This window comes from Mytilus edulis, chromosome 1 (genome assembly GCF_963676685.1).
Source record: "Mytilus edulis chromosome 1, xbMytEdul2.2, whole genome shotgun sequence".
Classification (NCBI taxonomy): domain Eukaryota; kingdom Metazoa; phylum Mollusca; class Bivalvia; order Mytilida; family Mytilidae; genus Mytilus; species Mytilus edulis.
Genome location: NC_092344.1, coordinates 85817609 through 85845255, shown reverse-complemented (window position 1 = coordinate 85845255; position 27647 = coordinate 85817609). Strand labels below are relative to the sequence as shown.

The 27647-nt window shown below is 31.7% G+C and overlaps 1 protein-coding gene and 1 long non-coding RNA gene across 40 annotated transcripts in view; one reads left to right on the top strand and one right to left on the bottom strand.

The window, feature by feature from the left end:
• LOC139493163 (uncharacterized) overlaps window positions 1-27647 on the top strand; it is a 92528-nt gene that overhangs the window by 18627 nt on the left and 46254 nt on the right. For 2 of the 39 annotated variants that reach the window (XM_071281672.1, XM_071281649.1), the window contains exon 1: window positions 1246-1523. The exons of the other annotated variants lie outside the window; for them this stretch is intronic. In XM_071281672.1, the coding sequence (XP_071137773.1) occupies window positions 1503-1523 (21 nt within the window). In that variant the 5' untranslated portion in view covers window positions 1246-1502. Of the gene's footprint in view, window positions 1-1245; window positions 1524-27647 lie in introns of those variants that run through there. 39 annotated transcript variants of the gene reach the window in all.
• Window positions 21481-23646, bottom strand: LOC139493366 (uncharacterized). Its single transcript, XR_011656988.1, has 2 exons — window positions 23537-23646; window positions 21481-21537 (listed from the first exon to the last, which is right to left on the bottom strand). It is a non-coding gene; the product is annotated as an uncharacterized lncRNA (long non-coding RNA).

Genomic DNA, 27647 nt, shown 5'->3' with positions numbered 1-27647 from the left:
CTTTTCTCATCTGGTTTACACATGGTCTCTCATAGCTTACCTATAGGTCCTCTACAACAGGCTACTTGTCAATGTGACAAAAAAATCTCAGATGCTTGCATGCGAATAATAAAAGTTAAGTTCAGACCACCATGGCAGGATTTGAGAGTGTGTTCTTTCAGAAAAATATTCGATCCCGTATTTGAAATAAGGAATCGGCTTATATTTTAAGTGCATTAGGCGACAATAATAGACTCTTGCAAACACTGCATTGCGTACTTTCGTATGAACAATTATGTGTAGTTTTTCATTTCTGATTTAACAAAGAGTTTAAAAAGCATTACAAATGGACACTGTAAAAATAAGAACATGATGTATGATTGCCAATGAGACAACTCTCCACCAGAGACCAAATGACATAGAAGTTAACAACTAAAGGTCACCATGCGGCGTTCAACAACGAGTTAAACCCAGACCACATATTCAGCTTTAAAAGGTAATGTAAAATAATTCAAACGAGATTAAACCAACGGCATGATGTACAAAACAATGTCTAGGGACATGTGCATACAGAATTTGGCGGCATAAAACAAGTTTGCTAGCGCCAAACCACCCACCTAACCTGGGACAGTGATGTAACACTATAACTGAAGAACAAACTAAAAAAAGTTAGTTGAAAAGCACATAAAATGAAAACAAAAACCATTTAAACGTGTTTCTATGCACCATTTTATTGCCATTGGTCAGTCGAGACTGTTTTCGACCCATGTCACTTTTCTAAGACTGAATTATTATTTACAGGATTATTGTACGAATGATTTATTTTTACTTATTTCCTTCCGAATTTATGGCTCGTATAATTACAAATTTTGTTCGTTTATCTTTATAGTTTCCCTAAAACTGCAAATCATTTATACTTTTTCATTCAGTTGATATAATATTGTAAATAATAAAACGTTAATTGTGAGTTTTACATTTTATAAAGGATAGGGGAGTCTAGAATCTGTATAGCGAGTATAAATAGCTAGCATATCCATATATAATTAATAAAATAATAAATGTTCCAATAAAAAAAAGATCCAGAAAGTATCCGTCCTTTTATTTGAGAATTAACGTAAGACCTTATTTCCTTATCAATATAATTTCAGGGTTTAAACCTCTACTTGTATTGATTAAATATTAACCCACTGTAAGAATTATTGGGACATTTGAATGCGAAACTTCGGCTTCTGTTAAACATGTAAAGCTATGTGTTATTTGGTAAACATTTGCGTTTGTCGTGGCTGATTGAACGCGCATTCATTTAGTGGTTTAAATTCATTCAGATGCAAATTTTTATTTTTACCTTTGAAATCTTATATTGAATCGAAATATATTTCGAATTTCAAGTTGGTTACCGGACAATTAATGCATTTACGTATTTGTTTATCGAGTGCAAGTGATTTTTTTTCGGGGAAAAGGTATCTAAGGAATATGTACTAAAATTATTTTAGTGAAATTATTTGGATACTAAAACTGAAAACATGCCGAGAAAAGGACGGCGGGTATGTATCATTGTAACTCTTCTTTAAATATCCATTTCAGATTTAATCTTTTAACTTTTAAAAAAACAGAACAGATTATATTACTAAGTTCGCATGTTTGTAACAATGTGATCTACTTAGCATGGATAGATCTAACAAGTTAATCTTGCTACTATACAAAACATTTAATTTGTCGAGATGTCATATGGATCCTGCGTTAATTCATAAATATATAAGGGTATCTGAAATATATCTAACATTTCTTGTGTTATAAATGGTACGATTTGAAATGATATCCAATAGATGATATATTGAGTCACAAGCGGAACCAAAGTGCAGTTATAACCCATACAAAAACTCTGGCACAATTATGTCAGTAACAAAATACATTCTTAGTAAATATAACCCAATTTATTTTAAAAAATACATACATGTTGTTTTGTCTTCTAAAGTCTCAAAACATTTGTGAAACGATACCATATGCTACATGTACGAGTATGTTGTCTCTTATATTTATAAGACAAAAAAACGTAAGGGGGTAGGAATAATTGACATTTTAATCCAGCTCATTGTCGACGACTCCTATCATATGCAATGTAATGATAGCACATGTATGATATATAAGGTTGTGAGTAATACATTGAAAAGCATTTCATTATCTTAGATCTATAACCGATACTTGACATTCAGCTTTATATGGTTGTACTGATGTCGAAATGTAATGAAACTAATTTTTTTTAACTCTTATTTTGCTGTTTTATACCCGGACTTCTAAGAGATCTGTAAAAAAATCTCTTTACCGTTTTTTTATATGTATGACCATTACCGAATAAGACTTAAAGCAGAATTTTTTTACTTGTCACGAGAATCACATCGATGGTATTTTTTCTGTTAAGTGTTTCGTAGAAGGTGGTGTGTCGTTTTAGCGTCAGTGTTGTTTGTCCATCGACTTATTATTTCGAGTCCCTAGTTATTTCTTGACTTTTTTACTGGTACAAGGAATGAAGACTAAATTAAATACTCATTGCATATAGTATGTATACCATTTGTTTAAATCTTGGAAACTGTTTTCTTAAGATTGCCACTTCGAAGCTTGTTAGTTACAAATTGATTGACGATATTAACATTTATAAAACTATTATCTACTTTCAAATTCTATATAATAGCTTAAAGTTTAAATATTGAATAGGAATAAAGTTCGAAATTAAGTCACTTGATAAATAACCCCCGTTTGTGATAATACATGGCATATGCTTTGAAAAGTTCTATAATCTAGAGTATGTAGGGATCGCTGTTCCCCAACCATTCCGTCGTCAAGCAATCATCAGATAAACACTACAGGCACAGTTACACAGATTTACTTTCCTTATCACACAACTATGGATAGATATTCTTGTTCGTTTACATTTGACAAAACTTATCAAATACAACCATTCATACTCCAAATTTGGGTTTTTATCAATAATCAGTGATCTGGTTAACATCGTAATAATTCAATGCACAGGGGGTAAAGGGGCTCAAGATGTCGTATTCATACGTATACAAGGTTGTTATCTGCAGTGGATGGACATTTTGAATTCACTTGTTGTATTCAATTGTTGTAATTTTGATCTGTAACATTTATCATAATGAAAAAATGAAGATGTATTATGTCCCCCCATAGTGGACTGTTCTAGTGCCTCTCGGTTAAACATGTTAGCTAGAAAATGTTATTTAAATTTAAAAACTCGTTATAGTAAAAAAAATAATCTTACATTTATAAAAACTTAAGATGAATATATTTATATCTTTCGTGCTGGTGCATTGCTATATTCATATTTTGCACTTCATTTGGTCTTCACTTTCTCCAAGTCTTTGAACCAAGCCACATTACATGACTGATATGAAATGGATGATTAATTACAATAACATTAAACGCTATTGACAGATTGTCGATTTCCATACTTTTAAAGTATATGTCCCAATATTTGAATATTTTATTGACATAAATGTAAATTTCAATTTTACAATCGACAGGCCTTTGAAATATATAGTTGGCATGTTGCTTTTATCAATAATCACAACCCCTTTTTGCGTGAGGCTTCAACTTCAAGCAGAGTTTTTTTTCTCTCTCAACTATTTACATTTCCAAATCGCTATTTGATAAATTACATACGATTATTTAAAATAAAAAAGTACAGCCGTGTGGATTTTTTGGTGTTACCATGACATTTGACTCATTAGAAAGTTTGTAGTTGGGGTTCAAGTTCAAAGACATTCATCACGATCTTTCATTTAAATACATAGTCTTTAATCTTTGAGATAAAAAGAATTTTTTCACCGAGTTTATTGATTTTAAAATGAACTTCTGTTTTTGATAACTAATTTATAGAGATATAATAGATACATTAATATTGTCTAATCAATATCATGGATTAAAACCAATTTCGAAAGCAGTTTAATTTTAATTACTGAAAGAAGATATTCTATATAAAATGCTCAATATTTAAATACATGAACGATGTGTTTTACTCGCAAAGTTCATTGACAGAATCCAAACAATAAGTCGTACATGACCTTCGTTAATTGTCGTATTTATTTAGATAATAAGTATCGTTATTTATTAAAATTGCTTAATGAACATTATTGAACGGGATTCTTTAACGAGATTCCGATTCTACTTGAACATTTCGATCTTTTCAGTATTTCTTGCGATCAAATTCACTGATGGAAATCAATTCCATCATATGACACACCCTTTAGCATCCTTATTCTTATATATAGACTGCATAGTCGTGATTGTACAACGTAGATTTAAGACTAGACAAAGTGATGCCCGCCGCTCTCCACTCTGAAGTAACTGTATTTAAACAATGTAGGACCTTCTTTGAGATATTATTGTCTGGAAGACAGAATTGATGCCCCCGCAGATGCGAAAATAACTATATACAACATTTACACTGCTTATACCCAAAAAATGACAAGTTCAAAAGAGATTTTAGAGAGAAAATATTTAGCAAATATTAATAAAAATAAAAACCGTGACCACATGCACACATTCAATATACAGGTACATGTATGTACAAACAGCTAGCAAAGTGAAAACTTCCTAGCATTCAAACTTTAGGAGGAGTTATGCGGAATAACTATATTTATTTCATGTCGGTTGAAAATAAGATTCTCTTATTGGATTAAAAGGGGTCACATGACATTCATTATACTTCAGTAATAAATTCCATCGGTCATTAACAGAAAAAACGGACCAGAAAACCGGTCGTTAACGAACTTTTACATGATAATGACCGGTGGGGCGTGGTTTCCGTCTGATAATGACCGTTGGGGCGTGGTTTTCGTCTGATAATGACCGCTGGGGCGTGATTTCTCTGTTAATGACCGGTGGGGCGTGGTTTCTCTGTTTAGAGAGATGTACCTTTTATAAAACATGTTCCTGTTTTTAATATTAAGTATATTTAAGTTGTTGAATTGTTTATTATATGTTTTCGCTAATTATAAAATTAAAGAGAACTTGATTAAGTATTTTTATACTGAAAAATTGCACTAAAATGAATGGCAGTGTTACTACGACTGGTCTTCACTCTTTGCCATAGAAATCATACAACTACTCGAGTTCGCTGTAGGCATTTTGAATTTATGAGAATTTTCCAAAACATGGTTTCTCAATGAAATAAACATAGTAGTTCTTGAAAAAACTGGTCATTATCGTGATACATGGACTGCCCGTAGGACAGTGTTATTGACTGCGACAGCGATAATGACCTCGCCTTCGGCTCAGTCATTATCACTATCTTAGTCAATACCACTGTCCTGTGGGCAGTCCATATATCACGATAATGACCAGTTTTTCAAGAACTATTATATAAATCCATAATGGGACGGACGGACCGAAAGGGGTAAAACAATATGCCCCCAACTTTAAGTTGCGGGGCATGATAAACCAGATAAAACTAACAAATAACATATCTCATATTAAGAACAAGTGATTTGATCGTTCCAATTCCCTCTCTGTAATGGTCTTACAATTAAGCCGTTTAGAAGTAGCATAGGGGCTCGTTTGTGTGTACCATAATGTACGATTGAACGGTTGACACTTGCATTATATCATTAGAAATCGTTTGAATCTAATATTAATTTCAAGTTCAAGGTGACACCCTTTATAGGAAAACAGTAGAGTTCCAATATTTACAGGCTTTTACCAATTATTATATGCTTTCTTTTGGTGAGAACTTGCACCTTATTTAATTTCAAATTAAACGGTCATTGATCAAGGCAGTTTGATAACCACAAAGTAATGTAACATTTGTAAAAATGACAGGAAAATCTCTACTTTGCAATGCCCTTGGTGTTCCTGAAATTCTTCCGAATTAAGAGATCGTGGATAGCTAGAACTTACTATAACTACGTGTGTATTACAATATTGAATTTATCGTTTTTTGTTGTTGTTGCATAGCTATAAGTTTAGGGTTTAAAAAAGAGAATTACTTGAAGTTATGTCTCCTACCAAGGGGTCGTGATGATTGGTCATATTACAAGCTTTAATTTTCAAATATCGTTACCGTAACTAAGAGCTGGGCAGAGACCGTTTCAATAGATACGTCTTTTCGTTGTTATCAATTTAACAATTAAATTAAAAATAAAAACTGGAAATATGACAGGTGACATAAATATATTCAGTTAGAATTGTGAAAAGTAGACCAAATATTAATCCAACAAAATGCACAGGACACGTTCCGTTAATACTTCAAATCACTCGGTATTAAAAAAAAAATAGAACGAGGCGCCAATTAACGATGATATTTTAATATCTTTATATTATTGCAAATTCAAAAACATGAAAGTAGAGTGAAAAAAAGACAAAAGTGTTTAAACGTTCACAACATGGCAATTTCGGAATACGTAACATAAAATTGAGCATAAGAGTTAACATTGTAATAGAACAGTCGCCTTTACTTTCCTGTCCGTCAACAGAGTAAAGGGGAGCAACTGTGTGGGATTCATAAATACACAGCCACGTACGGTTGGAATGGTTACGTTAAAATCTATGACTTACGATTTGAAATAGCGGTTATGTCTTCATGTAAAAAAAAGTATTGACCAAACTGTCACAACTAACCCGTGAAACAACAGTTTTTTCGCCCATCCTCTCGGTTGACTCACAACCGAAGCAGCCTCCTCGCTGAGTGTGTTGACCATCTCGTTCTGAACATACATGATACTCATGGCATCTCAAAGTGATCATAGTAAATCAACTTTGCTTGTATACAGCTATACTATTTATACAAAATACATTAAGATTGTATCATGTTGGTGTCTAGTGTATGAGAAACCAGATTTATGATGAAAAAGGGGGAGGAGTAAAGAAACTTTTTGGAACTTGATGTAACGTTGTATGTGTTAATGTTTAACTAATATTCTATGCATGGATATCGTGACGAAAATTAGTTGATATGGAATAACAATGAACCCTGTTGTGTATGCTAAGCCGAAATTTAAACATACATATGTGCTAGTTTACAAAGAACCTGTCTCGAGGAAGACATACCACACTACTTCGAAACAATTCCGTGCCTTCAAGTCTTTGTCGCCCTTTTTTTGAAATTCCAAATTTCAGTTTGAGCTGTCGTTATGGTTGTGTTTTGATTGCGTGACCTGAAGAACGACATAAATTCACATAATGCTGTGTTCAGCAACCAAGTACTTATATGCATTAGAAAATGTGCATGATGTGAAATAACTTAGGGTGGTGTTGGGTCTTTCCTTCTGCATGTTCTGTCTAAAGTTACAATAATATTTTTACTCTTTACAACCAGAACAATTATGAAAGATTAATATCAAACATGTTGTTATCATATATAAACACAATTAATCATGGCTACCCTGGGTAGACTAAAGTGTTGATAAGATAATTTGCTTGCCACCTAAGTAACACATAAAATATTTGGAAACGTTTTGTAATATTCTTTTAAGCAGTAACGAAAATACTTCGTTGTGAGTTAAAAGTTTTGCAATTTCATATTTACTTTGAAATTACTGTATTAGTAATATACTTGAACATTGCATTTGTCATTTTTGATACTGATTTATTAAATTTTTTAATCATGATTTGGGCTTGAGAACACTAAGGCGTACATTGTATATTATCATCTTTCAAAACCTAAAACACACTTTTTAAATACAGCGAGATATTTGTGTTGTATGGATGCACTCTTTTAATACAGCTAGGGTTTGAAACATGTTGATTGTTTTAATGTATTGTATCAAAACAGCGAGCGTTCGAGACATGTTTCTTTTGTTTTAACGTAATGTCGCAATAGAGTGAGGGTAAGAGATGATCTTTTATTATTATTACAGCGAGATGCCGATTCTCATTTTTTGGTAGACTGCAAGTATATATAAACACATTCCATCAGTGTTATATCATTTGGCTCTTGTGAATGATTACAATGAGAACAGTTTTGAACACTCTAAAAAAAGGTTTGTTTTATTGGCACCATTAGTAAAACATTTAGAATGAAATTCAAAACAGTGTGGCTGTGGCCATTGATTGACACATTAAATTCATCCATTGACTGGGACAATTTACGTGAACGTTTGTCTGTAACGACCACTGTTCACGACGTACCTACGATAGACATTTACACTTTGGGGTCACCAAAGGTTTCTTAACGCCTTTAATTATAAAATAATTCGAAAAATTAATCAGGAATAACCTTTATGCTTTGATTTATTTAATTGATATAAATCAAAACATCGTGTTTTTTCTGATTAATTTTTCGAATTACTTTATTAAGGTGTTGAGAACCTTTGGTGACCCCATAAATTAAGTGTCTTTAAAAAGTACATAGTGAGTAGTGGTCGTTACATACAAACGTTCACCTAAATTGTCCCAGTCAATGGATGAATTTAATGTGTCAATCAATGGCCACAGCCACACTGTTTTGAATTTCATTCTATTGAATAATCTACTAATATGACTAGAAAGATGAATCCTATGAACAAAAAAAATGATCTACAAGTCTTTTTTTTTGTTGTATATTCATAACCCTGAAAGTTACAAGAAGAAACTCAAGTGTGCAAAAAGTCCCCATATATATGGGGGAAAATTACAGAATATCTTAACAACAGTTGTATCATAGACAGTACAATCACTTTGATTTGTATTTACTGTAAAGTGGTTACTCTGCACGAAAGTCACTCAAACTTTACATCATTTTAAAAGTATTCAAGTATTAATTTGGTATCAGTAATACCGTTTAGTTTATATTAGTACTCGGATTTAAAGTATAATTGTATGGACTCATTTCACTTATATAATATATCACTACTTCGCCCATTGGTAATGTGAACATTAAAATATATTGGTAGTTTAGGTTGATAGATTTCAATTTGTTTAAACTATATATTGTTCAAATATGATTGATATATGGAGAAGAAAAGATCAAATACATTTAATAAGTGCAATAAGTTTTGATCTAAAAAAAATCGGTTATATAAATTTAACTTTTTTTCAAAATTGAATATATATGGTCTATGAAATTATGTACCATCAAAGTTTTTGCAAAAGATTCACATTTCAACCAGTACTTTTCTTTTATTTGCATGCTTAAAAGATATGAAATTGTATTAAATTGTGCACATGTCGTAACAGCTGCTATATCATATCAACAAAGTAAATATCACAGCTACCCTCCTAACAACAAATATGAAATATTTATGTGGTTATAAAGATACTTTCGTTACTCCTCGATGTTACCTTTCTCCCGGATCATTACTAAGTCAAACATTTAATAGGAAATTAAATCTTTACAAATAACGATATGAATTTTTGTAATAGAGTATTTATTGGTAATGAGCGGATTCCGGAGCAACACTTGTCGTGTATTTTATCGAATATCCATAAATAACACGAACAAGTTGTGAACTAAGAAAAGAAATCCACATGGTTCATTTCAGATTTAAAATTGTAGTTTAGTTTGTGAATTTGAATTGAGAATCATATAACAATCATGATATAACTTGATTAGTTTGGGTGGCCAGATTAAAAACAAAATTGTTAAGGTATTTTAGGAAAGAAACATGTATATTCGACTAAATTTATCTAAGTTACAACATATATTCGTACTTTGAAGACAGTTGATTCGTCACGTTAAGACCCGAGAATTAATATCTTATACAAAATGTCATTGTGTGAGGCCCTCTTGTCAAGTTGTCTCTGTAATATTATTTCCCCGCCTGTTTCAAAAACATTTCATTTTCACAAATCCAAAGGTAACCACTAGTATCAGCTCTGAATTATTGATTGAGAGTTGAATAGCTGAATTTAAAGGTAAAGGCAATATTAAATAAATTAACATTAAACAGAAAGTATCGTCAGCTTGTTAAATAGCGATTGCAAACCAATAAAGGATGAGGCTATTCATTTAAATAAAATCTTTTTCAATTTAAAAACTCAATTTAAGTACGAAAGGGTCTTATTATTATGTAGATAACTATAGCATGTATAGGTTATGTTTTGTAATTTGTTTTCTACAAAGAAAAGAACAGGAAATAAGAGAAAAGCAAAAAAGTAAAATATTTATTACCAATCCATATCAAATGACTATCTATAGTAATAGAAACATGGAGATAATGAAAATAAATATATCAATTAACGAATTACTGCATGACAATTTTATAAATCATACTTATGATATGTGTAAACCTAGCACATAATGTTTTATAAATTATACGTGTAATTGAATCATTCATATTATGGACTTGATAAAACATGCAGCCTGTTCAATTAAATGTGGGGTTTACACCAATTCAGCCTTCCAGCGACACAAAAAAGACATCCGAATATTTGCGTAAAAAAGCGAAGCTACTTCGAAGTCTTTATAATCTTTCCCTATATTCGAGATCCAACTTTCGATTTCTTGGTTGGATACTTAAAAACCATGATTAATGCTCGAGACACACTTAACTTGTATAAGTTACAAGGTAAACGTTGTTTAATGCTACCAAGCCATTGGTAACATACTTCAAACAGCATTCAACAAGTACAGTATTTGTCCTATAACACAACTATAATTCAAAGTCAAGGTTTTACAAACACTTTAGTTAACAATCCTTAATTTATGATTTATATCATATTTCAAATCTATTAAAATTTTAAAATGGGCCTCAGTATGTTAAGATAGTCTTTACTTTTCACACATTAAATGTTTTTTTTTTCTTGATTGGATTGTGAATTACAGAGGGTAAACGGTATGCCGATAACAGTACACACAGAGACGAAATAGATAATTATGCATTACACGTCTTTATCTATCTCTTAAAAGTATATAATTTAATATTGCTTGAATTATATTTGTTTCCTATTTGATCTATAATGCTAATCAGATAAAAATTATAATTTTACGACTTATTAATGGATTTTTGTTTGCTTATCGTCCAGTAGCAAATATTACATGCCTGTTCGAGTCGAGAAACAAGCTATTAAACTAAACGAATGTTCAGCAAAGTTAGAGGACCGGATGAATACGGGAAAAAAAACTTTTGATAGGAACAGAAACTAAAACTAGTAATAGGCCACATACTTACCTTCTTAATTACATTTATCGGTTCTTTAACTTGCCAAGAGACTAGCACTCTCCCAACACGAGCAAAGGATTTCATGTCGTAATCCGACCTAACTGAATGCATATTTTTTCATTACTTCTGTTTACAAAAACTGAAGTTTTACCTCCTTCAGTAAAGTTGTTCTGAGTTTTTGATATTCATCCTCTTACAGTTGTTTTGCTCCTTTAAGGATTTGCACATATTTTGTTTGTTGGACATTTTATTGCGAGTGCTCATGGAGCTTAACCGAGAGAAAAAAATGTTATACCGTAGAAAGTTCTGTACGTTTCAAATTGGTCTGGAAAAAGCGAGCATATTGTTTCTTAGTGTAAAAAGTTTGTTGGGAAAAATATAGAGCACGAAAACCAAAACGATCTGAATATAAAAGATAAAACAGGTGAAGGTCACTTTTATCTTAGGAAATATTTTTTCTGATAAAATAACAAAAATGTATCAGCTGAAGATATTTTTTGTCATGCTATAACTAAAGCACCTAACACTTGGATTATACCTTCAGGGAATGATAATAAATCAGCAATAATATCGAACTATTGATTCCATTCATAGGCACTTAATATAAGTTAAGGTAAAAAGCGTTTTTTGGATTAACCTCCAAGCTTACACATTTATATGATATTCCACCAAGGCAAAGTAAATATATCTCAGTTGTAGGTATGGCCTTGTGTATCACTCTTCATTAAGTCTACAATAAACATATTTTGGAATCGAGCTTCATAGACGAGACATTATTTTTTGAAATGCGCAATAGATTTGGTACCGTTGATGGTATTATCCCGAGCGGAAGAGGAGACATTAATTTTTGAAATGCGCTATAGATTTGGTACCGTTGATGGTATTATCCCGAGCGGAAGAGCTTGTAACCAGCCATAGTGAAGAATAACTCTTTGAATGTATAAAATAATGAAAAATGAAAGTATCATCATTCTTAAGTCTTAATTGGATGGTTTCTTTTAATGTATAAATATTGATTACACTAGTATTTGGTACTTTGAAAGTTAGGAACTCGAGATGCCTGCACGAAATCAATTACGTGTCATTTATTTTTACGAGTGCGGACATGGACAGCGTTTTATATAGATTATATGCATATCTAAGAGTCTTCATCAGTAAATGAGCTATAAATAAATAAATGTATTTCAATGCAAGCAGTCATGTAATAAATCGATTTCAGGACCATAAGATGATAAGTAATACCAAAAAAAGATTTATACGAACAATAAAGTGTAGTAAAAGGAAGTTTTTAATATATAAAAAAAAAAGATATCATATTGTTTAAATAAGATTAAAAAGAAACACATTTTACTATGAATTGAGAAGATTATTGAACAATTATAAATGAAATTTTGGCATAGTTCGATCCTAAATGTTTAAATCTAGTTTTATTTATGTTTTTACTAATAACACTGAATGGCAAAGGTCATCTGATCTTTTTAAAAGAAGACAGCTAAATAATATTTTGACAACCAAAATTCATAAATCTTACTGTATAAGTTTCAAATAATATTCAAGTACTTGTAATTATACAAAATTGATGTAAATGCGTAAATTTCACATTGAAGAGCTACTCAAAGGAAAAATATTAAGTCGTATTATTTTTTGTCAGTATTATCTATTTAAAATGACAAAGAAATGATAAAGCACTCTAAAAAGAATTTGAAATGAAATATTTTATTATTTCCATAAATACATAATTTAAATGGTAATGATGCTTTAACATGAATGTTGAAAAGATTTTTTATTTATTATTCGATAGTAAAATTTGTCTATTCACTGGTAATGTTTATTTCATCTAATCGTAAAGTAAACCATACAAGCGAATCAAAAGATTACAATTGCTTGCTTGGCAACAAACAGTGACTTGTATGTCATACACCTTTTCATTAGCGTCACTTCCAAAATCTTTATCATAATTTGTTATTTTTTTTCGTGGCTACAAACATATACATATAAATAGACAATTTCTTTTTAAAATACCAATCCCACTTAGTAAGACAATGGACATGATAATGTCCAAACCTCTATAGCATGATATGTTCAATCGGAGAGCAATTTGCAAGCGTTGAAAACAAGTCAGCCTGAGTTATTGCTACCGATTTCTTGGTTGGGAATTTCTATGATGTTTGCACCAACTAACTACCATTGGAGTACTAATAAAAAGAAAAGAAACGTGATATAATTTGCAAGACAAGAACATGTTTTACAAAACGTCACTCGCTAGATTTAGTAACAGTACATCGTAGAGTAAATAAATTCACAATGTCTGATGATATTTCTTTGTAAAGTTAAATAAACGCATTTGCATTAGAGTTTTAATACGTCATTCAACTAGTCTATTTAATTTAAATCTAACTGTCTTATTGCTTTATAAATATTGGATACTTAAAAGCTAAGTGCATTATTGAAAGTAAAATTTCGGTTATGTAGAACCATATTAAATGTGCATTTAAAATAGAAGTATATGGCGTCAAGACTAATGTATACTTAAAATATGACTGTTTTTAAAAGAAAATATCTTGCTTCATTGATAACTATTATAGTTTTTTACTATGGATCGTTTGATGTGTTTGAGCTTTTGATTTTGCTATTTGCTTAGAGACTTTCCGTTTGGTTATTTTACTTTTTGCCTCGGATAAATCTAAATGTGTTTGGCTTTACAGGTAGACGTATAAAGGTGCATTGGCTTATTTACTCTCAGTATTTATCTGTTTATGTAATAACTTCAATCTCAAGATGCCCATTTTCAATTACCCTAATGAGAAATCTAATGATATTCATCAATTCTAAGATTATGCACCTTAATAAGTGGGTAACTTAACATAAACATTTGTCCATAAGTGTTCATATAACGTACTTGAAAAGTATATATGAACCTAACAGGCTCTGATTGTAGACACAGATAAGAATCGATCATATATACATACCTAGCTCGGCACGATCCGCACCGGGATGGATTATGTGGAAGCATTAGTTTAACCCTGTAGTGGAAAAAAGTTCGATATCTTAAGTTAATGTCTTGTCCATTTAATATATTCGATAATCTTTTACAAGGTCATGGAGATTCAATAACCACATAGATACAAATGTATTTAATTTAATTTAAATGCAAACAAAGGGTTTGTCACTTTTCGATATTTTAATTGTGACTCCCAAAATCTTGACATATAACACTTTGCTCACTGGTTCATATTCCATCAAATCTTTTGGTCGTCCACCTCAGTTCGTCTGTGGTTTTGTGGTCTTGTCGTATGATGTTCCATCTTGTTTCACTCTGTTTTAGGAATGCATACTTAATATGAAAACATAATCTGTGTGGTAGATATAAATGAAACAACAACCCAACAACACAATAACAAAAAAGGTATCTTTATAGCAACATACTTTCTTATGCAACACTTCTAGGTCCAATTAAAAGAGTCAATTGTGTTATAGCATTTGACTTCATGGACTTTAACATTTGTATTGGTGATCTTTGGGCTTGTACCGCGTACATATACATGCCCTTGTATGACATGGTGTTAATAATATTTAACAGATGAATACATCAACTTTACATGGTAGTTACTTTACGAGTAAATCAAAATTTGTTTCTTATCCTCTAATTGTAAAGTCTCTTGCAAACAATTTCAAAGAGAAATGGAAGAATAGAACGGTACTTATTATAATTAATACAAACATTTACAGTAATAACTGGTATAATGATAATGAGGGATAATACAAAATAACTTCGTCTTTATTCTATTTAATTCTTTTATTTATTACCAAAGATTCATATAATATTTCTTTTTTTATGACAAAATACACTTGAAATACTGATCCCTTTCATATTTGAGTCCAAGTCCTATAACTTGATCTATTGTGAATAAATATCATAATGTAAATCTTAATATTGTTGCGCAAAAATGTCATGCTCTCTTATTTTGACGAAACGCCACAGGGAGAACCGAAAAATACTATATGGACTTGTAATTTCCTTGATAACGACTTCTGGTATGTTCAAGGTGGGGGATAGAAAGAAAAAACAACTGATAAAGGAATTAAACACATAAGTCTCCGCTGTGTTTTGAAGACGTACAATACGTCATTGTATCTACAGGATAATTTCAGTTCTTAAGAACTTGGTTGAGTAAAAGTGCAAAACTTTATTGATTGAAAAAAAGAATAAGATCAAATCTATGTGTTCACCTTTTTAAATGGTGTCAAAAGGTCGGGTAAATATGATATAGATTTTTTCCAATCAAAATATTTTTTGTATTTTCGAACAAATATTATTTTGAAATCGTTATTTCCTGATAAAGGATTTGTGCAATGAAAGCAAATAATTCAGACCTTATCTAAATACGACTTTTTTAAAAGAAGAATAAAGAATCGAGAACATTCGAGACACTCTGGTCACACATAAGCAGTGGTGTTATCGCCACATGACGTCAACATTTTGACGCATAGGATTTATTGTTCAAAAGAAAATAAAAGATTATCTGAAAAATAACTGAAATTGGGTGTTGATAACTGTTTAAATCTAAATGACGTTCACGGGTAACACCTTTGACCCGGCCACAGGATGAAAAAGAAACGTGCACATTTGTATAAAATATCTCTTGTTTCTCGTGCACTCAGAGCTCCGTCGTGCACTATTGGTCTCTTTAGTCATTCTTGCAATTTTGTTTTTAGACTGAACAAATTTGAGAGAAAATGATCTTTTTGTTAACTATCATCATTGGCCTTAGATTAGCTTTTACTAACTGTGAATGCTCTTAGATGTCTGTATTTATGTGAGTTGTGTTCGTGCTTCATGTCGATATGAAGAGCCTAGTAGTATCTGCAATTGGTTGTAACAGATTATTATAATACGTTGTTCTGTTGCACCACTCTCCCGGGTTAAGGAGAATATTGAGTACGCTCAAACATGTTCAACTCAACAAAATTTTAGATATACATGTATCTATCCCAATTCAGGAACCTGTATTTCATAGGTTGTCGTCGGTTGTTGTCTGTCATATTACTTTTTGTTTGTTGTTATCATATAAATTAATACTTTGTTTGAATTGTTTCGAATTTTGTCATCTTGGTATGTTTTATAGCTGGCTACACGGTATAGTATTTGCACATTGAGGATGGTCGAACGGTAACCTAATGTAGCTTCATTCCGCTTTATCATGGACTCTTTTTGATAGTTGTTGCATTGGTAATCATACCTGAACCAGTTTAAACCTTATTAAAACAAGAACGTGTCCAAAGTACACGGATGCCTCAGTCGCACTATCATTTTCTTAGTTCAGTGGACTGTGAAATTTGGGTAAAAACTATAACTTGACTTTAAAATTAGAAAGATCATATCATAAGAAACATGTGTACTAAGTTTCAAGTTGATAGGACTTTGATTTCATCAAAAACTACCTGGACTTAAACCTTAAGCGGGACAGACAGACGAACAAACGCACAGACAAGAAAACATTATGCCCATAAATGGGACATAACAAGTATATAGTGTCTACGATAGCTCACGCAATCGATTAAACACCGGATATGTTTTTAACATCAAAGCTTCAGATAGAAGTCAAATTTCTACTCTTTGACTATTTATAATCATCAACCTCAGCACCGAGCTTTGGATAGGTTGTCCATATCCTGTTGAATTTCGCTTAGTGAAAATAGGTCACGTTGTTTACTTAAACATCTTTCGTATAGGATGGTCTGTGTCCTTTTTTTATAAATCGAAATATCGACAATTTTATTTTTTCAAACAGTTTGTAATATCATATTCAGTACAGCTGAACTTATCAAAAGACCGTTACTTATATACCGATGTTTAAAGAGAATGTATATACATAAGTTATTGAAAGAATTTTTAATACATCTCTATATTTCTACTCATCTTTTATAATTTCAGTAAACATATTTTTATTGAAGTACAAAATTATATGGTTTAGGTCACCTGTCTGTATACGTCAAAAATACAAAGAATTGTAAATGTAATTGAAACATACAATAAAAATGCACTCTTCAATATATGTTATTGTGACTGTCCTTTTAACCAAACAATGAACAATGCAATCCTTTTCTATGACGTTTGTCGCTTTTCGCTCTCTTCCCTCCGATTTATCAACTTGTTGGATATGCGTACTTAACAGACTGTAGGCTCAAGTGAGGCCTATATTTCGGCATTGCACAAGATCAAGCATAGTTTTCGCTGATTGTTGATCATTGTTTATGACGTCTTATCAGTAAACCCTTTGTATGTGAACTGATTTATATTTTTTAGTCTTAGATGCCAATAGTCATTATAGGCTGGAGTACTATCATATCTGTATTTTGTGTCCTTAGAGTTTTTGTTTGTTGCTTTTGTATATCTATCTGATGAGTTAAGTCCTTTACTCCACTGTGAAAAGCGTGATTTGGCAGTTTTAGATCTTTTTAACCCCACCACATTCTTCATGTTCCTGTCCCAAGTCAGAAGCATGTAATCCAACGGTTGTCGTTTTTTGCTGTATATAATATTAGTTTTTATAAATTGTTTTGTGCATGCATGTGACCGTTAGTGTTCTGACTATAGACACAATTTCTCAGCATATTCAACATTCTCTTTTTTCCCAGTGACAGACCAAATTCCCGCCTTCAATGCTGGTCAACCCTCTTACCAGAACTTACTAATCGAATTGCTATTTGAAGTGCTCTCGATGTGAATATGTATGGAATATTTGTCACTGGACGTTAGGCAAACACTAATCATTCATATACACATGACATACCCAACATTTTGTCAGTTGATTTATTTGAGGATCAAGAATATATTCGAAATGTTATTGCTGATATCAGAGATGTGTTACCGTGTAGCGTTCTGTCGGCTTATCTATTTATGGGCGTTCTATAGATATTCACAACTCAAAAGGTCTTCGTAGTGTTAGAATGTGATTATAAAACATAAAATACAGGATACTAGCATTACAGAGGTTCTATAGAAAATATCTCCATATATTACCATAGTTATCAACAAAATAGTATAGATAACTACTTCTATGAAATGAATAAATCATTATTGCTTCCAGCAAAGTCGACACTTATTTCACTTAGAAACATTAGGAATTTTGTCGCATAAAATTTATTGTTCAAAAGAAAATAAAAGATTATCTGAAACATATCAGAACTGAAATTGGGTGCTGATAACTGTTTAAATCTGAATGACTTTCGTCGGTTGATGTCTGACTTATTACTTTTCGTTTGTTATTTTTTGTTATAAATCAATTCTTTGTTTGAATTGTTTCACATTTTGTCTTCTCGGGGCGTTTTATAGCTGACTATAAGTTATAGTTTTGCTCATCGATGATTGTCGAAAGGTAACCTGTTGGTGCTTCAATCCACTGTATTTGCACTCTGCTGGATAGTTGTCGCATTGGCAATCATACCTCAACTCCTTATTTTAAACTAGATATTAAAAGAAGTTTATAGTGTAAATAGTTTAAAATATGAAATACACTTAAGCTGATTCAATCAATCAAACATCGGATATTTTTTTTAACATCAAATCTTCAGATAGAAGTCCAATTTTTACTCTTTGACTATTTATAATATCCATAACCTCAGGCACCCAGCTTTTGATATGTTGTCCATATCCTTTGGAATTTCGCTTAGTGAAAATAGGTCACTCTGTTAATACCTAAAAATCTTTCATATAGGTTGGTCTGTGTCCTTTTATTATAAATCGAAATATCGACAATTTTATTTCTCAAACAGTTTGTAATATTATTTTCAGTACAGCTGAACTTATCAAAAGACCGTTACATACCGATGTTTAAAGAGAATGTATATACATAAGTTATTGAAAGAATTTTTAATACATCTCTATCTTTCTACTCATCTTTCAACACTGGACACTTTTAATTTGCAAAACACTCATTTGCAAATCCGCCGCCGCCTCAAACAAGAGCTACAATATCATGTATATAACCAAAATGTGCAGAATTACATGGGATTCAATAATTTCATTGGTTTTCTACAGTTACTTTCATATTTATTTTGCAATTTGAATTATAAAAACATGGGATTTTCAATATCCCATGGGACAGGGCAATATCCCATGGGATTTTGGTTAAATCCCATGGGATTTTTTTTTGTCCCATGGGATTATTATAGTCCCATGGGATATTTGTTGTCCCATGGGACAAAAAAAATCCCATGGGATTTTTATTATCCCATGGGATTTTTAATATCCCATGGGACAAATTAAAATCCTATGGGATTCTAATTGTAAATATATAGATATAAATAAACAGTAATGTGTATGTTACAATGTATTCTATTTGGTAGTAAATTATTATAAGATGAATCTTTTTAATTGAATATCTTTTTTTCTTGGGAAATGTTAATTTAGCATATTGTTCTTTAACTGTTCAAAACTAAACGTTTAAACAACAAAGCAGATAATGTAAGTATCAATATATGTTTATTCATGAATTATAGAATACTTTCTTCAAACACAATTATTTGCCATTTGAAATCAATAAAAACTCTATTGTTAGGCTTAACATACTAGTAGCTATTTAAGTAAATCTATTTTTTTCACAATATCCCTCAACACAAAACATTAATAGTTTCTTATCATCCAACATTGTTTGATGGTATAGTCCACTTTTTGGACATTCAGCACAGAACTTTGACATTATTGTGGTTTCAATATTTTTTTGAATTTAAAAGAACTTCAAATCATTGACTGAGTGATGAAAATAATAACTGATCCAACTTTTTTACTTTGAATTTATTCTGGTCTTGTTTCTATGTTTTCTCCATTTATTTTAGGTGGTGAATATCAATCCTTCTGAAAAAGAACCAATAAAATCTAAAGTAATGGATTATACAAAATTGTTTTCATACATGTAGCAATAATATGATTTTCAATAAAAATAGCTATGCGGTATGGATTTTACTGATTGTTAAAGGTTGTCCAGTGTCATCAGTTGCTAACGGCCTACATCCTTTGGTCTCTGATGGAGGGTTGTCAAATTAGCAATATACCACATCTTCCTATTCTAATACCATATAACAATCAATTAATTTATTCTTCTTTATAAAATTTGGGTATTTTCCCAAGTTATATACATAATATATATATATACTGTAAATTCGGAATTAATGCAAGTTTTTTTTTATTGCGAAAAATGCAACGGAGTTGTAAACGCAATAATTTAAACTCGTATTATGAAATATTTTATATGGATTAAACAGGATTTTTCAAAATCGTAAAATTTAAAATCGCATTTAAGTCTAAAATGACAGAATCGCAATAATAAATGCACGCAATAATTTATGAATTTTACAGTATAAAGATCAATGTTAAAAGTTAAAACTTTAGACAACTATAATAACATTCCATTATTCACAAGAATTTGCAATATATTATACAAAATGCAGACAACAGAAACAATATTTCTTTAAGCTTTTGAAGTTCAGACAGATTTCAATTTGTGTTTTATTTCAATGAAAAAATACCTTGAACATATTGGAAATTATAACATTGATACAAACAAAATATGTATGTTTTATCCTTTTTTTTTTGTGTTGTTGGCTTGCTGTCTCATTTTAATATACATTTAAACATACATCAATAATCTTCTTCTTTATTAAAAGTAAAAATGGGATATTTTTGATTTTGATATCCCAAAACATTATAGTTCTATCACATAACTTATTACCAAGTTCAAAAACACCAATGTGTTTGATATTAATTTTAAGACATGTATAAATGTTCCAGACCATATCAGTATTCGGATCTTACTTTTATGGTCCAGAACTTACAGTCCCACCATATGTGTACAGTCAGACCATTTAAGTATACTTGTACTGTCTGGAACCATCTCAACCAAACCTGTGTTTTTATTTTAACTGCAATTAAACTTTTTGTATTAATCTATTAAAGATTTCAGTTATGTTGATCTGTACTGTACATTTGTTTGTAATAAACTTGACCAACTTCTTAAAATTGGGCAGACTGTATGCGTACAGTCCAAATACTTGTTTGTTCTGGAACATAAACATGATTAACAAGCATTTGGCAGGATGTCATGCTAAAATCCCATTAATATTAGTACTAAATTTTGAGTACATACATGTAAATCCACAAGTTACTTACTGAAATTCATGGTGAACACTCACCAAAAACTTACAATTTAGAGGAAAGACTGGAAAGATGAATGCACTAACACTATCAAAACAGAGCATAAAACTTACCGAAAAACAAGATGTTTTACATTTATCCAGGAGCAGGATAATTGAAAAGTTGTTTTTTTCTTTCTCTGCTGTCCATCATATAACCTTTGAATTCATTCATGCAAAATATGAAAATCTGCAAAGGTAAGACCTAGAACCTCAACTTATCCACATTTTGAATTTTGAACTGCATACTTGTCCTTTTCATCTTGCTGACAACCTAAACATAAAAAAATGATAAAAACATAATTCTAGATTGAATTTGTGTTTTTATTTTTGTTGGTACATGTACAAACAATTTTCCCAACTTTAAAACGAAAACATCATCACCAAAGAGGAGGTCATACTAACCTCCGAAATATTTAAACAAACCGAAATTATTACTTGATAAAGATCTTGTCGTAAATTAATGGCATAGATACTCTTATTTTTGAAAACTTGATGTCTATTGCATACTTATATTCCTTTGTACGAGAGTATGCATATTAAGATGGACTCCATGGACTTTAATGTAAGCATGATTAATTTTACAGTCACTGACAGTTTTTCAGCTCTATGTGTACATTTTGAGAGAATCTTGCAATACTGTATATTCTGATATTCAGAACTTATTGTGAGGTTTTTATTAATACAACTGAAAGCTGTATCTCGTTTTCATTTCTGATACATATTTATGAGCTGAAGACCAGTGCCGAATTTTTCTCACTGCATTGAAGACCCATAGGTGACCTTCGGCCGTTGTCTGCTCTTTGATTGGGTTGTTGTCTCTTTGTCAAATTCCCAGTTTCCACTTCCCATTTTATATCATGTATGCTGATTTTTCTTAAATTACAATATTCAATCATGCAATTTTGTCTATTATTGAAAATACGATAAGCAAAAATAAATGCACAAAAAATTTAACATTGTTATATATATGTAAAAGACTTTTTTTTAAATTCAAAACAGTTGCCTACACTGTTAATTTCCTTGTTTGATTTCATATTTTTAAAGCCTTTATAGCTAGCTAGATGGTATGCCGGGGCGGATCCAGCCATTTTAAAAAGGGGGGTTCCCAACCCAAGACAAAGGGGATGATCCTATATTCATTTGATTTGTTTTATTGTCTCATACAAGAATATATATGGTTTGACGGTGGGGATCAGGGATCCTGAAATTTTTTCACCTAACCACTGGATGACAGGGGATCTCAACCATTTAAAAGTTTCTCAAACATGTGGAGGTGGGGGTGAACCCCATGGACTCTCCCTATATTTCCTTTGATTTGTTTTATTGTTCTATACAAGAATATATAAATATGGTTTAGGGGTGGGGATCTTGACCGTTTACAAGTTTTCAAACTAGAGGGGGTGGGACTTCACTTTTATTTTATTTCATTATTAATTTTATTGTCCCCGACAAGAATATATATGGTTTAGGGGTGGGGATCTGGATCGTTCACAAGATAATAGCACATTCTCAAATTGAACAGAGTGGGGTAACCCCCAAAGACCTCCTTTTAATTTCATTTGATTTGTTTTATCGTCCCATTCAAGAATATATATGGTTTAGGGATGGGGATCTGGACCGTTTACAAGATAATAGCATATATATTCTCAAATTGAAAGGGGTGGGGATTACCTCCCATGGACTCACCCTCCCTTCTTTCTTCCCCCCGAAATACCTTTTAATAAGCCCCAATGCACAGATAGTTCACAGTATTTTCCCTTGATTTACACTAAAGAATATACACTATACAGGTGTAATTTTTTTTTAAAAGATAATACAACTGAAGACCACCATGACCACAGTGGTGGATCCAGAATTTTTCATAAGTGGGGCCCACCGACTGCCTAAGAGGGGCCTGCTCCTGCCATGACTCAGTGATTCCATATATAATCAACCAATTCTTTTCCCAAACAGGGGGCCCTGAACTCCTGATTCCCCCTTTTTTTTCCTCATTTCAATCACCCTGATATAAATTTAGTTTTATCACTTACAATAGGAATGGTTTGAATTCCCCAATAATTCTTATATACCATTAATATCAACATATTTCATTTTTGATAAATGAAAGGCAAACGTTTTCTATGGGTAGAAATGGATAGTGGGAAGCTTTCAGATTCACACCATGCCGGTGGCTGTGTTCAAAGTACTGGGTTTTTATGACCCTCGTTGTTTGCGGACTAACTATTTAGGCCAGTGGTGGATAATAGTGTGCGTGCATTAATCTTCTATACCTTCTTAATCAATATATTCAAATACTGACGGCAAGTGTTGTAATGATGTATCAATGTCTTTTTGAAATCACCGTGCTATTTACATGTGGGATCGAGAATGCAGGGGAAGGAAACTTGTCAATTATGTTTATTTCTAAGCCAAAATAAAATGAGCCGCCGTAAAATTAACCTTGGGTAATAACAGTGCATGAAAGGCTCGTCTCGGAGGGGTGTCTTTTTTTCTGTCTTCTTTTTATGCCCCACCTACGATAGTAGAGGGGCATTATGTTTTCTGGTCTGTGCCTCCGTTCGTTCGTCCGTTCGTTCGTCCTGTTTCAGGTTAAAGTTTTTGGTCGAGGTAGTTTTTGATGAAGTTAAAGTCCAATCAACCTGAAACTTAGTATATATGTTCCTTATGGTATGATCTTTCTAATTTTAATGTCAAATTAGAGTTCTTACCCCAATTTCACGGTCCACTAAACATAGAAAATGATAGTGCGAGTGGGGCATCCGTGTACTGGGGACACATTCTTGTTTTAGTTATATTTTTAATAACTTACACTTTTTTCCATTATTCTCTTTCTTTCTCTATTCTTTATTCCTTTTTTTTCTTTGTCCTTTGTTCTCTATTCTGTTAATTCACATCCATACCCTCTTATGTGTATGTGGACTTACTGTAGTTTATTTTTTAGTTCTGGCAGAGATATTAGATACAATATATATGTCTCTGGTTCTGGTATTATGCGATAAGTCAATTTCTTTTTCATGCAGTGTCATGAAATATAATGGTTTTATGCATATAAGCCAAGATTGTGCGCAACATTTTAATAAACAATTCAACACTATATACACGTTATGTGAATTTTATTAAAATCGATGAAGAACATGAATTTGGCAGCTAGTGCCCCTTAAACAGGTAAAGTTCAATTAACAAATTCTGATCTACTGGCATTCGACACCAAATTACTTACTTGCTGTATATTGATAAATGTGATTGATAAATGTGATTGTATATTGTCAATACCTCAACATCGAGAATACGTCATGTGAGGTGTTGGTCGCTACGTTTGATACGGGGTCAAAGGTTGCGGCTTCGAGACAGAGAAAAACATCCAGGTAAAAAGTGTAGAATTTTGTTTTTGAAAATTTGAGTTGTAAATTTTCCTAAAAAGTACTTAATTCCGTTCATCTAATTGTAAATTTTCCTAAAAAAAGTACTTATTTCCGTTCATCTATTATGGGTATAAACTAAACTGAACAAGAAAAGTATTAGTAAACAGACAGAAAGTCCGACGTTGAATTAATTATTTTACAATTAATTGTTTAAATATATGAGAGAATGTTTTAGGCGAATTTTCTTTAATTACAGATAAATGTATTTTAGGTTCAGGAAATGATTTATTCTTCGGGTACGTCTAAACAACCGCCCAGGACCTCCTGAGTGCACTCAGGACATACAAAGTGCACTCAGGACCCATTACCGTAATCATATCTGCACACATGATGGATGTTTATATTCGTTATACGCTTCTTATTTTAGAGTTAAATTTTGGTAGAAGTTGAAATCGCAGGGGCGGATCCAGCCATTTTAAAAGGGGGGGGGGGTCCTAACCCAGGGCAAAAAAAGGGGGGGTTCAACTACATGTCCCCATTCAAATGCATTGATCGGCCAAAAAAAGGGGGGGGTCAACCCCCCCGGAACCCCCCTCCCACCTCTGGATCCGCGCCTGAATCGAACTTAGATAGATATGTTAATTCTTATAAAATAATGAGGGCACTTGTCACTGATTACACAACTACTGAGCCATGAATTATCCAATCAACAAAATTGATTGGATTATCTTTATTGTTTTTTAGGAATTGTATTGTTTAGTTCAGTTTTACCTTTAACATGAATTTGCATATAGAAAAAATAAAACATATATCTCATTCGATGTGCTTTTTCAGTTTATTTTTCATGATGACGGGTAAATTAATTTGTTGTGTCAGAGACATATAATACAATATAGTATTATATGTCTCTGGTTGTGTTTTGCAGTTCACGAATAAAGAAAATTATTTTATAGTTGCGTTTTTTTTTCTGTAACAAGTTCGATTTTTGTTTTTCAGTGTGATTCTTTTCTCTATCTCTCTCTCTAAATCAAAATTTTAAACAAACACAATGTTGACTGAATATCAAATTTTATTACATTTGTATATCTTTATTCTCAACAAACCATTATACAAGAGAAGACAATTATGTACAATATTCAGTTTAACCTTAACGGAAATCTGTGCACGAAGACTTAGTCGTGGTTTGAACGGATTTCGTGTCAATAAACTGTCTTCGAAATAGTCTTTCTTTGTTAATGTTTGTGTCATTTTGGTCTTTTGTGGATAGTTGTCTCATTAGCAATCATACCACATCTTCTTTTTTAAAATTTCTCGCTACTACAATCAAAAAACGGAGACGAAAACGGAGACAAGTTCATTTTCAGAATTTATTTTCGCATTGAAATTCGTTTCAGGCTTGTGAGAGAAAAAAAACTTAATAAAAACGGATTTCTTAAAATATTCGTATAACTCAAAAATAAAATTCCTGGACAAGTTCGATAAAAATGAGAAATAACATCTAACTACATGTATATGAGTTTGATTGTTTGAAAAGTACGGCTTTTACCGTTTAGAACGGATTCCATATACAAAACTTTAATTAATATAAATTCTTTTAAAGTATGAACATTTATAATTATTTCCCTTTTCAAACTCGTGCAAAGAATTAATTACTGGTCCAGGACATGATAATAAAATTAAGAATAAAACTTAAAAATTTATGGAACGAAATTTTAATTAAAGACGAAAATCTTAAAACATCGTGATATTCATTCTAGACGTCACAATATTACTTCCCGCATGGTCACACTGTACTAACAACACAATGTATAAAACAACAATAAAGATAATCCAATTAATTTTGTTGATTGGATAATTCATGGCTCAGTAGTTGTGTGACACGTGCCCTTATTATTTTCTAAGAATTACAAATTCTACCAAATTTAACTCTAAAATAAGAAGCGTATAAAGAATATATGCATCCATCCTGTGTGCGATGACTATAAAGGGTCCTGAGTGCACTTCGTATGTCATGAGTGCAATCAGGAGGTCCTTCAAGCGGTGTTTAGACGTACCGTTATTCTTCTGGAAGCTTCAATTTTTTCTTATCAATAACTTTTACACAAGGAGACATTTTTTTTTTGACAGCATGAACCCCAGTTAATGAGCAAACACAAATTAAGAACGAAAATCGTTTACAATTAAATTTTATAGAAGGAAAAAAAGGGGGTGGGGGGGGGGGGGGGGGGGGTAATAAACAAATTTTATTTACGCTCACATACTTTTAAACAGATTTGCATATGTAAGCTCTCTATAGTTAATGTTAAATTATTTCAGGAGTTTTGAAAAAAAGAATATTATATACAGTTTAATTTCGACTAAAATAGTGATTCTTTTTATAGATTTGGTACCTCAGTTTCGACTCAACATTTCATTTTGAATTGTTAGATGGCAAACTCTTTAGGCGAATATTGTATCTGTTCTTTATTTAATTATGGTGATATTGGCGATAATATTCATTATAACAAGGCCTTGTACAAATCCTTGATTATAGAATGTTTGGTAATATAAAAAGACGAAAGTAGACAAACCCTAATTATGCAGGGTTTCACAAGTTGATCTCCAAGCGGCCCACATTTAACATATAATAATATCTATATTTTTCAACGTTTTCAAAATGAAATAACTTGAATTGAAAATTTCCCAACTGTGAAAATTTGTTATTTCTAAACGTTAATTATTATTTCGGAAAAAAAAATTATTTAGCATATTCATATATTTTCATAATTTTTTCCGAGGAAACCTTTTTTTTTGCAAAGTTTACTTCTATATGTTTTTAACCATCACCAGCGACTTATTCTCTGCCATCACCAATTAGTCCTAATTATTAAAGATCAATTGCCCAAATTCAAATGATGATTGGTATATCGTATTGAATATGACCATCGGTCATCCGTGACGTATCCCAAATAACGACGCATGCCGATAGATAGATCATAGTTTATTAATTAGCGTCTCGCAATTTAAATTTCATCAAGGG